The 12,359-nt window shown below is 63.0% G+C and overlaps 1 protein-coding gene across 1 annotated transcript in view; it reads right to left on the reverse strand.

Moving 5' to 3' along the window:
• Window positions 1-82: 82 nt before the first annotated feature.
• LOC114487958 (protein strawberry notch homolog 2-like) overlaps window positions 83-12,359 on the reverse strand; it is a 19,860-nt gene continuing 7,583 nt past the window's right edge. The window contains exons 5-9 of the mRNA XM_028500943.2: window positions 2,469-2,630; window positions 1,207-1,290; window positions 819-915; window positions 330-484; window positions 83-220 (exon numbers count right to left, since the gene is read on the reverse strand). Of these exons, the coding sequence (XP_028356744.1) occupies window positions 83-220; window positions 330-484; window positions 819-915; window positions 1,207-1,290; window positions 2,469-2,630 (636 nt within the window). The remainder of the gene's footprint in view (window positions 221-329; window positions 485-818; window positions 916-1,206; window positions 1,291-2,468; window positions 2,631-12,359) is intronic.

Consider the following 12,359-nt stretch of genomic DNA (forward strand, 5'->3'; position numbering starts at 1 on the left):
CTGAACCTGGGGGTGCGGGCCAGCAGGCTTCAGGAACCCCCTGCCCACCTGCCGGCCCGCCCCGCGCCCAGAAAGGGACAGCTCACCACAAGGCCTTCTTTCTGCCCCGCAGGTAGTTCTCCAGGATGATGCCGGCCACCGTGCGGCCCTTGCCCACGCCCGCGCCATCGCCAATAAGGAAGCCCGCGCGCTGCCCACCGGGGAGCAGGACCTCGTGTTGCTGCGGGGGTGGGGAAGGAGACGAGGGTCAGCGTGCGGCAGGGTCAGGGTGGGCACTGAGACCACCCCCCCACGCCGGATGCAGACCTGCTGGGAGACCCCGGGATCACCTGGCAGGCGTAGGTGATGGCCTCTAGCTGCAGGGCGGAAAGGGCCCCGCTGTCGGAGGAGGCCAGGGCGAGGGTGTAGGTGATGTCCGGCGGCGGAACGCTGGACAGCGTGCTGGTCTCCACCACGCGGTCCGGGTGCTGCTTCCCAAGCTTGGCTAGAGGGGCATGGTGAGGGGGGGGGGGCAGGTCAGGGGCGTGGTCTGGACAGGGTCGGGGGCGTGGCCCATCGGTGCAGAGCAGGAAGGCGGCTGACCTCTCCACCGCCCCCTCCGCCTGTCTCCGGTTGTGCCGCGTGAGGAGCACAACCCCGATTACAGAACCGCCCCTCCGGAGCCCTCCCACAGCTCCCACACCTGCCTTGGCGGTTTAAGGGACCCTGGGACCTTCAGGGACCCCGGAGATGGGCGCCCCTGGCTGGAGGACGCAGACCCCGTGAGGCTGTGCAGCCCGGTGGTCGCTGCTGGGGGTCTTCTCCCACAGCACACTCACACTTGGACGGCACGTAGTCGGCGTAGGTCTCCGCGTGGCCCAGCTCCTCCGCCTCATCCTCCTCGGCTTCGTCATCCTCCTCGGGGTGACTCTGAGACTGAGGGTAAGGTGCTGTCAAGCTGGGGACGGTACTGTCCCCTGCACCACGCCAGCCTCCCCGCCAGGGGCAGGAGCCTGGCCCACCAGCCAGCCCAGTGACTCGGGGCGATAGGGAGAGGTCCCCCCTCCTAGCATGGTGCCTCCCTGGGACCTCAGTTTCCCCATCTGTATAATGGGCAGACCATGCTTCTAAGCCGGCCCAGGGCCTGCATACAGCAGGTGCCTGAGTGAGCGGCGCCCCCTGGTCCCCAGGAGGGATGGGCAGGGGTAGGGAAGGGGCCTGGCTCACCTGGTAGCTGATGAGAAGCGGGGTGCTGGAGAGAGAGGACACAGGGTCCTCAAGGCCTGTAAACGGCCCGCTGGGCAGGAACAGCTGGAGGGGAGAAGTGGGGAGAGTAGGCATGAGCCTGCAGGCCACAGGTGGGGAGGAAGTGCCTCTATGGGCCCCCGGCCTCCAGGGGGGCTCGCCTTGTGGTCCTCAAGCCCCTCAGCTGGCCACCGGCCTCCTTCCTGTTGCCCGCCCACCTGGATCTGGTAGATACGTAAGTACTAGGGATACATAAAGTACTAGATCAACAGGTACCAGGAACGCAACGTACAACATGATAAACAGAATTTGCACCGCTGTACATTATATATGAAAGTTCTCAAGAAAGTAAACCCTAGGGGTTCTCGGCACAAGGAAAAAATACGGTTTTTACTTCTTTAATTTTTTTGTGTGTGGGGGGGGGGGCACGCTGTGTGGCTTGTGGGATCTTAGTTCCCTGACCAGGGACTGAATTCACGCCCTCAGCAGTGAAAGTGCCGAGTCCTAACCACTGGACCGCCAAGGAATTCCCTCTATTTCTTTAATTTTGTATCTATGTGAGACTATGGACGTTCACTGACTTATTGGCGTCATCATTTCACGATGTACGCGAGTCAAATCATCATTCTGTACGTACACCTTAAGCTTACTGCTGTATGTCAATCACATCTCAATAAAACTGGAAGGAAAAAAAACACCAAGTTTTTTTGAAACGGAAATAAAATGTAAGTGAGGTACAGGGAGGTCTGAAACCTACTCTCAATTCCCTCTCCCTTTTTTTTTTCTGAATTAACAAAAACAAACAAACAGCCGCAGACACAGGTTCCTGGAAGGCTGACTCAGGTTCCCGAAGGCAGGGCTGGCCGCAGCAGCAGTGGGCGTGGCGTCTCAGCGGCCCGCCCGGGCCTCAGGTTCCCCGGGAGGCTGGGAGCCGGTAGGAGGGCCCTCGCGAGGCGAGGACGGGCCTGGGTCGCCTGCCGCACCTACTCTGGGCACTTCGTATCCCCCTGCCTGCCCCACACTGGGCCTAGACCCTTCCCGAGAGCCCGGGGGTTTCATGGGCACTGAACCCGTCAGGGCAGCTAGGCATATGCCCCCCGGTGTCCACTAGTGTATGCCGGGCTCCCTGGAGCCCCTCTTCCCCCCGGGGAGCCCCTGCATCTTCTGGCCTACATGGGAGACATGAGCACCCTCGAGCGACACCCTCCTCCGTGTGTGTTCGGCCGAGCATGGGGCACACTGACCTTGTCGTGGGCGGAGGGGCCAGTGCTCACATCCCAGATGGTGGGCACCTGGCTGAGGCTGTCGGCGGGCAGGAAGTCAGGTGTGTCTGCAATGTCCGAGAGGGAGTCCACGGACGAGGAGAAGATGGAGGCATTGGAGAGGTCATCGAGGTACGAGGAGTCCTGCAAGACAGGCCAGGTGAGGGCAGCTGTGAGGCCCGGCCACGCGCTGGATGCTGTTCAGCCACAGAAAGGGGCGACGCACTGACGCTCGCTGCCACGTGGACGAACCCTGAGAACACGACGCCCAGTGAGAGAAGCCAGATGCAGAAGGACACACGGTGTGTGATTCCACCGATGGGAAACGTCCAGAACAGGCAGATCCAAAGGGACAGAGAGGGGGTTCCTGGTTGTCAGGGACCGGGGAGGGCGTGGGGTGACTGCTGATGGGGACAGGGCTTCTTTTTGGGGCCATGAGAATGTTCTGGAACTAAACAGAGGTGATGGTCGCCCGACTCTGTGAATGCACTGGAAACACTGAATTATGCACTTCAAATGGGTCAGTTTTACAATATGCGAATTATATCAATAAAGCTGTTTGAAAAAAAAAAAGAAAAAAGGAAAAAGGCAAGTGGAGGTGAGAGAAACCAGACCCCACAGGTTCTGCGCTGGACTCTACTCAGGGGACACCGGGAGAAGGTGACGGACACCCCGTGCTTGCCCTGGCCCATCCCCGTGGAGGAGGTGACACCGGTGTAGGGATGCCAGGACGCACGGACCGCCACAGCTTCAGGAGACATCTGCTGCTGTGGAGGTTACAGTTTCTAAACCTAAATTTAAAGGGAATCGGGGGACTTCCCTGGTGGTCCAGTGGTAAAAAATCCGCCTTCCAATGCAGGGGACGGGGATTCGATCCCTGGGTGGGGAACTGAGATCCCACATGCTGCGCGGGGCAACTAAGCCCGCACGCCACAACTACTGAGCTTGTGCGCCTTAACTAGAGAGGCTGCGTGCCCCAAACTACAGAGCCCACGCGCCCTGGAGCCCGCACGCCACAACTAGAGAGAGAAAACCAGCACGTCACAACTGGAGAGAAGCCTGTGTGCCGCAACTAAGACCCAACGCAGCCGAAATAAATAAAAATAAATAAACAAAGGGAATCGGGTGCAGCGCCGGGGGTTCCCGTACCGGCCTCCCTCCCTCCCAGCCCTGGTCGCAGGCATGGAGCTCCGGAGTGTGCCTGGCCTGTGCTGGACGTGGGGACATGCAGAGCCAGCCCCTTGGGGCTTCTGGACCAGGGTCCCCTGTGGTGCCCCGCTGGGTCACGGTGCCCACGCCGCCTGCCACCTGGGGAGGGCAGTGCAGCACAGCCCCCCATGCCCAGAGCTGGGGAAGGTGCAGGCCCCCCACCTCCCTTAGCCCCTCCAGGCTCAGATGTGGGGCAGCCCTCAGCCGACGCCCCAGGGAGGGACCCCCCCCACCCCCGCCTGCCTGCCATGGGTGGAGCCAGGTGGGCTGTGGCCACAGCGGGCCCATAAGCAGGAGCATTTCCCGAGCAGGGCAGGGGCCAAGGAGGAGGGAGAGCGGCCCTCTGGGAGCCCCCGGCGCCGTGTACTGTTCACACATCTCGGCCCATCAGGGCTGTTGGAAGGCCGCGGCCGGGCGGGCTGGGACAGAGGGTGTGGTGTCCCACTAACCAGTGAGAGAAGGCCAGGAGGGTGGGCAGGGCTGACCAGTGGGGGTCTCGGGGCCCCGGGGGCTCAGATCAGTGGACTCTGGGGAGGAAGGGTGGGCCTGGGCCTAGGGTCCACCCGATGTGCCCAGCTCGGGCCTGGAGGCCACAGCTGAGCTGGCTTCTGGGGGTGGAGGGCAGGTCTCCGCAGTCCCAGGTCACCAAGAACAGGCCCCTGATCTCAGCCAGTGCCCAGTCCTGCCCCACGGCCCCTCAAGGGCCGTGTTTCTGGGGCTCCCCTCCTACTGATCTGCACGGGGATCAGCCCCCCACACCCTGGGGTGCGGGGACCTCCAGGCAACACTGTCCAGCTTCCCTAGGACCCCGTGCTCAGATGCTGGTGCGTGCACAACCCCCACAGGCAGGCTTGAGACCACTGTGCGAAAAGGACAGCGGGCCTGGCAGGAAGGGGTGGGGCACGCTCAGCTGGGATAAGGCTGGGGGCCCCTGTGGACGCCTCCCACTGCCCGGGGGGGTCCTGACTCCGGCGGTTTGTAAGGAGGGCGCTCTGCCCGCCGGGCCCCTCCCGGCCCCTGCCCCCTGGCCACGCGCAGTCTGGTCCCACGGAAGGGGGGCAGACCCCAACCTCCCCCCACCGCCTGCAGCTGCAGGACCTGGCGACCTGGGCAAGTCCAGGTGAGGAGATGGGGGCGTGGCAGACAGTGTCTAGCAGGACCGGCTCAGGCCCGGGCAGCGGCCTGGGAAGGAGCAGGAGGGGACCGCCAACCCCAGAGCAGGAAACAGGTGCTCCACGGTGCTCCTTGGGGCACCCTGCACCCCCACGCGAGAGCCTGGCGACTCAGCAGGCCAGAGCATCCATCTCGGGGGACACTGAGGCGGCGGCAGTGGGTCTGGCTCTGCTGACCCCGAGGCCTGCTCCTACCCCACGCCCGGTCAGCTGGGGTCAGAGGTGGCACATCCCGAGTCTGGAGGACAATGCCAGGGAAGGGTGGGCTGCAGAAGCTGGCCTCCCGGACCCCATGAAGTGACATGGGGTAGTGACCCCCAGAGACTCCGAAGGCTGGCTGGGGTGGGCTCCGGGGACAGGCGGGGACAGCTGTCTTTGCCAAAATCCCTCTGGGACCAGCGTGGCCCTCCCAGCGAGCGCCACCGAGCCTGGTCAGGGTGACGATGACCCCGGGCCCTGGAGCCCGGAGAGGCGGGCCTGCTTCCCAGAGGTGAAACAGTCACTGGGCAGTCGGCAGGGAGCCAGGCGGGACCTCGGGGGCCACCCCGTGTGAGGGCTGAGCACGGAGGCCCTCCCCAGGAGGACAGCCGCAGGCGAAGAGGCCCCCCGGGGAGGAGCCAGGAGGTCAGGTCAGGTCGCAGCAGGGCCCCCTGGGGCGATGGGTGAGAAGGGCACCTCCCCTCCAAGGTCTCCCCCAGGAACCCGTGGCCCCAGTGGGACCATGAGAAAACACCGGACAAACCCAGACTGGGGACGTCCTGCAGGAGTCCCAGCCCGGGCTCCCCACGACTGCCCAGGGCCCCAGCCCACCCCAGGAGAGCGGGCGACACCGGCACAGCCTGGGGGCCCTGGTGCCACAGTGTTCCTGGGGCAGAGGCGACGTGGGGCAGCGCGGACTCTGGCTGAGGACGACCGACGTATGAACACGGGCCCATCAGCTGGGACGTGGGCGGGGCCGAGGGGCTGGTCATGGGCACACGGGGACCCTCTGAACTGATTCACAGCCTCTCTGTAAATCTAAGACTGCTCTAAAAAATATAATTTATTAAGAAAGTGGGTGCTCCCTCCCCAGTCTGTGGACACCGTCTCCACCAGATGCCCTGATGGGCAGCCGGCATCGTCTGGGGTCCCCTGGATCCCCGGGGGCAAAGGGAGGTGGGCCTCACTTGGGTCCCCAGGGGGTGGGGGCGGGGCTGCCGAGGTCCCTCCCTCTCCCCACCGTGGAGGGTGGGTGGCTGGATGGGAGTGAGTGGACCCCCCCGGTGGGCTGCCTGCCAGTGTTGGGACCTGACTCCCAGCAGCCACAGGAGACCTCCAAGATGACCCAAACCCAGAATCACCTTCCTTGGGTCCCCAGGGCCCGGTCGGGGCAGGGCCGCAGCTCCCAGGCCCTCACCAGAGCCCCCGACCCAGCAGCCTGTGTCCACCCCTCCCTGGGCTCACCTCCTGACCTGCGTCCCCACCTGGAACTCCTCCGGGATCCCAGGCCCCAACCCCCCGCTCTTCCCACTGCAGGCCCCGATGCGGGGGAGCTGGCTGGTTACCCCCACAGTTCTGGGGGGCCAGGAGGGCACAGGGTCGCCCACTGTGCTTACTGCCTCTCAGCATGTCGGGGACCCTGGACCAGCGAGGAGCTGCCCACACAGTGACGCCCCCACTCATCTCTGCCACCGCCCGGCGGGCTGGGACAGGACGGCCCCCAGACTGGACCCGGCTCTGGGTCTGCTCAGCACCCCCTCCCAGCCAGGAAAGCGACCCCAGAAACACTCTTCCGACACAGGTCCTCTCACTGGCCCCGGGCAGGGACCCTGAGGAGGGACAGAGAGACAGAGAGACAGAGGGATGGGGACTGATCCTACCTGTCCAATCAGAGCCCGTCTCAAACCATGCCCCACCCCGGCCCACAGAGCCACTGCCACCATCCCAGGACACGGAGCGCCCACGCAACGCCAGGTGGGACGGCTCCAGCTCCCTGCAGCCCCCTGCCCTCCCTGGCTGTCCCCACATTCCACGTGGCTCTGCTCGGAAAACTCCAGAGGGGTGACCCTCGCTGCCAAAAAAAGACAGACAGAGCAGGCTCGGGGAGCCCTACCCCCGCCCACAGCCCGGCTGTTCCCGGCCGTTCCCGAGGGCCCTCCCAGCCTGGCCCCCCTCGCAAGGCAGGAGCCCAGGGTTACCTTGCCGAGGGCTGCAAACTGCAGCCAGAAGCGCAGCTGGGACATGGTGGCCGCCGGGTCCAGAGAAAGCGGTGGGAGCAGCTGCCTCATGACCACGGGCGGCTCAGCCCGCCGGCCCTCAGCCCTCAGCCCGCCCGGCCGCATTTGCATGTTGGTTTAGTCACCGCCTGCGCCTACTTCCCCTAAGGCCGGCTGACTTTCAGGAAATGATGCCTGCCTGGTAAGTCAGGACGATTACTGGCAAAGCGCGGAGAATTACTGAACGGGGCGGAATCTACCACAGACGGCTGTCAACAACTCCCGGCTGCCACTGGCTCGCCCCCTGCCTGCCCCGGGGCTCTCCCGGCCCCGGCCTCAGTTTCCCCCAGACTGCTGTCCCCCCAAAGCACGTGCCCAGCTGGGCCCGGCAGGGACCACGGCTGCCCCTGGGATGCCCACAGCACTGACTCGAGGTTCAGAGGTCCCCGCATCGCAGGGAGGAAACCTAGGCTGGCCGCCCCCTCCGTGCCCCCCGCGCCCTCCCAGGCCTGCCCTCAGCTCCTCAGCCTGGACCTTCACTGTCCCAGAGCCCGCCTCCAGTGCCTCACAGGGCCCACCCCAGGGCCTTTGCCTGTGCTGTGGCCCCACCTGGAGGGCTGCCCCCACGGGGCCCCAGGCCCCGCCTGCTCCTCCTCCTCCAGCCTTGGCTAGTGGTCTGGCTGTCCCCCAAACGCTGCTCTTCCCTGCTGCGTCAGCCCCTGCAACCCGCAGCCCAGAACGGAGGGCAGGACGCAGACAGGGCCAGCGGCAGGGGGCACAAAGCCCTGAAGCCCGGTGCCCGTCCTGCTTGTTTCTTTCCATCACCCCCATCCCAGGACGGTTCTGTGTGGATCCACGGCCAAGAGGAGCGAGCGGGCCCATGGGCCTCCCTGCAGCTGCCCAGCACCCCAGAGCTCTGACTGGGGAGGGTCCCTGGGGTCAGGGAGACCTCGGTCCGATGCTGCAACCCTCACCTGTCTGCAGCCCACAGCCGGTGGAGGAAGGGGGGGAACATGGCCGGTGGCCACTGCCGCAGGTGAGGAATGTGTACAAATGGCAGCAAGGGGAGGAAGGACACGCAAACGGTCAGGCAGCAGGGAAACGCAACCCGAAACCAGCGGGACACACTTCACACCCGCCCGGACAGCTGGACCCACAAAGCCAGCAGGGACCAGTGTGGGGAGGAGGTGGAGAAATCGGAACCACTACACGGCCGGTGGGGGCGTGAAACAGGGCAGCGTCCTCGGAAAACAGTCACAGTCACCCCACGACCCCGATTCCACTGCCAGGCGCCCACCGGGGGCAACGGAGACACACGTCCACAGCAGCCAAAGGTGGACACAACCTAAGTGTCCACCAGCGGATGACGGATAAACACCACATGGTCCCTCCCCACACGGGAACATCACGCAGCCACGTAAAGGGGTGAAACCTCGACGCTCACGACCACGTGGACGGACCCTGAGAACACGACGCTCAGTGAGAGACGCCAGACACAGAAGGACGCACAGGGTGTGATTCCACTGATGGGAAACGTCCAGAACAGGCAGATCCACAGACACAGAGAGTGGGTTCCTGGTTGTCAGGGGCTGGGAAGGAGGTGAGGGAGTGACTGCTGATGGGGATGGGGCTTCCTTTCGGGGTGATGGAACATTCTGGAATTACATAAAGGTGGTGGTTGTAAAACTCTGAATACACTTTAGAAAGATGAATTTTAAGGTGTGTGAATTTTGTCTCAATTTTAAAAAGAATTACTAGGAAACGGACATGAAAAGAAGACCCACAAAGGACCAGCACAAACTTTTTGTGATTAGATTTCAGCAGCAGGAAACTGATCAGGTTGCCAGCAGTTTCTAAACTCGGACTCTCTGCCCCCTGTATCTTCATCACCAGATGGCTGGTCGGCCCTGTCTGGCCAGCGCGTCCGGTCCGTGGGGTTGCGGCCGGCGGGACGCTCTCTGGTCCCTAGGCTGCCCCCGGGCTGGCCACAGAGGGGTGGGCGCGGCCCATGTCAGGACCTCCTTTGGAAATGGGGTCGCTGCAGATATAGTCAACTAAGATGTGGTCGCACTGGAGCAGGGCGGGCCCTAAGCCGACGGCCGGTGCCCTTACAAGAGGGAGGTCTGGACACAGACAGAGAGAAGAAGACCACGTGGAGATGGAGGAAGAGGTGGGGTGACACAGCCACAAGCCCAGGACGCCTGGGGCCCCAGGAGCTGTGAGAAGCAGGATGGACCCTCCTCTGGAGCCTGCGGAGGGAGCGCGGACCCCAGGGCGGGGGGCCTTGGCCGTGGCCCCGCGTGACCCAAGGGCTTCCCGTGGGAAGCAGCCCCGCACCGTGCCCTGCCAGCGCCAGAAATCGCCGGGAGCCTGCTGGTGGGGGAGGCCAAGCCTCTGACCCTGTGGAAATCCGTTCGCGGAGCAGTGGATGTCGCCGACCCCTCTCCGTGTGGGGAGCTGCCCAGAGATTGCAAAGCACTTTTCCGAGCTGTGACCTCATCCTGCTTCCCAGAAGCCTGGGCCGGCAGATGGAAAGTGTCCTTATCGGGTGGACGCGGGGCCCACCTGAGACGCCTGGAGGGGGACCCTCGGGGCGCACGCCGGCCCTGCCGACTCTGACTGCGTGAGGGGTCTGAGCCCACCGGAAAGAGCCCTCCCCCTCCCCGGGGCCCGGCCGAGACGCCAGGGTCCAGGGGGCCTTGGGAGGATGGGTCGGGGCGACACCTGATCCCGGGGGCTGCGGCGGGGCTCAGCACTGGGGGGCAGTGAAGGAGGGCAGGGAGGCCACCCCTACAGCCAGGACCCCAGAGAAACCAGGGTGGGGAGAACCCAGAGGAGGGCCTGGAGGGGCAGGGGCAGCAAGAGCTGGAGGCACAAGGCCTCGGGGGGCATTTGGAAGGCTGGGCACCACCCCAACCCCGACTCCAGCAAGGCCCCAAATAGCCCTCCCACCGAGAGCCAGCCACACCTGGAACACACGCTCACACTGAAGTCTACACGCACGTCCACACCAGCATGAGTTACAGCAGCCGAGAGGCGGAAACGACCCAAGTGTCCATCGATGGACAAACACATACACACACGTGTCCCCCCACACACGGGGACGTCCCTCAGCCACGCAAAGGGGTGAAGCCCCGACACTCGCTACCACGTGGACGGACCCTGAGAACACGACGCTCAGGGAGAGAAGCCAGACGCAGAAGGACCCACGGTGTGTGATTCCATTGATGGGAAACGTCCAGGACAGGCAGATCCACAGACACAGAGAGTGGACTAGTGGTGTCGGGATGGGGGAGGGGGAGGGGTGACTGCTAAGGGGGATGGGGTTTCTTTTGGGGGATGGAATGTTCTGGACTTGGACAAAGGTGATGTCTGCACAACACTGTGAATGCACTAAAACTGCTGAATCGTATGAAACGCAAGTCACGTTTCAATTAAAAAATAAAAGCCACACGTCCACACCCCCCAACACGTACTACACCCTGGGGTGGGAGACCCCACGTGGGGCCCCTCGAGGTGTAAGGGTCTGAGCAACTCTGTGCCAACCTGAGGGCGGGAAGGACAGTGCACACTGGGGGGACCCAGAGGACGCTGCCTCACCAGGGGTCAAGGTCAACCCATCAGCAACGAGACGCATCGACGCAGGGCCTTGAAGACAACGTGCTGTGTTTGTGGGCCTCCTGCCACGGACGCAGACCCCCTTCCAGTGCGGGGCACCCTACAGACGCCTGGCCGGCTCTCTTCGGAGCCTCAGCACACCCATGGGTGTACACGGGTGTGGTCACCAGTGTTGCACCAGGGCTAATTTCTGCCCTGCAACGCTGGCCTCGGCTACGTAAGACGCTACATGTAATGTGGAGGCAAGAGCGTCAGAGCTGAAATTTTCAGGTAACCCCTGGGTGCACTTCCCCTCCACACTTGGAACCCAGGGTCCCGACTCTGCGGGCTCAATGGGTGCCAGGTCTGATGGCCAGGACTGTCCAGTGAAGCAGAGCTGCCCCAGAGCAGGGACCGGACTGGCTTCCTGCTTTCCCTAGGGCAGAGTCCCTCCGGCTAGAGATCCTTCCCAGGTACCTGGGAAATGGGATCCCACACGGAGGCCGGCTCGACCCTCACCAAAGGTCCTGGCCTGGGCCGGCTTGTGTGCAGCCCCCAGGGAACTGCTCCCAGCCCAAAAGGGAAGTCGGGAGGAAGCTTTCTCCTGGTAGGCAGCAAGAGTCACACAACCCATCTCCTTTCTCTTTTCGCTTTGGCTGCTAGGAAACTCAGGGCTCAAGTTTAGTAACCAGGAGGTGTGTTAAGGCCTGTGGGTTTCTATTCACCGCCTGCCCCCAGCCCAGGTCTGGATTCCCCATTCCAATTCCTTCTGATGTACAAACAGGAGTGAACACTTCAACAGTGTGCCATGGGCCTCATGAGGGCTTCACGTGGTGAAGCGGCTTAAAACAACACACGTTTATTACTTTATGGCTCTGGAGGTCAGAAGTCTGAGATGGGTTGTCAGAACCGGTTCCTTCCGGAGGCTCCAGGGCAGCATCGGTTCCCGCCTTCTCCAGCTTCTAGAGGCGCCGCATCCGTGGCTCGCGGCCCCTCCTGCATCCTCACAGCCAGCAGCGCAGCCTCTCCCGTCTCTCTCTGCCTCTGACCCTCCCGCCTCCCTCTCATAAGGACCTTGTGGACTTCTGTGGTGGCACAGTGGTTAAGAATCCACCTGCCAATGGAGGGGACACGGGTTCGAGCCCTGGTCCAGGAAGATCCCAGATACCGCGGAGCAACTAAGCCTGTGCGCCACAGCTACTGAGCCTGCACTCTAGAGCCCGTGAGCCACAACTACTGAGCCCACATGCCACAACTACTGAAGCCTGCATGCCACAACTACTGAAGCCCGCGCGCTTAGAGCCCGTGCTCTGCAATAAGAGAAGCCACCGCAATGAGAAGCCTGTGCACCACAATGAAGAGTAGCCTCCACTCGCCGCAACTAGAGAAAGCCCGCGCGCAGCAACAAAGACCCAACACAACCAAACATATATTAATTAATTAAAAAATATATATATATATATATTTTTTTTAAAAAAGACCCTGTGATGACACTGGGCCCTCCAGGGAATCCAGGGTCACCCCCATCTCAGGGGCCTTAATTTTTTTCTTTTTTTCTTTTTTCTTTTTTTTTTTTTTGCGGTACGCGGGCCTCTCATTGCTGTGGCCTCTCCCGTTGCGGAGCACAGGCTCCGGACACGCAGGCTCAGCGGCCGTGGCTCACGGGCCCAGCCGCTCCGCGGCATGTGGGATCCTCCCGG

The sequence above is a fragment of the Physeter macrocephalus genome, chromosome 2, assembly GCF_002837175.3.
Source record: "Physeter macrocephalus isolate SW-GA chromosome 2, ASM283717v5, whole genome shotgun sequence".
Lineage (NCBI taxonomy): Eukaryota > Metazoa > Chordata > Mammalia > Artiodactyla > Physeteridae > Physeter > Physeter macrocephalus.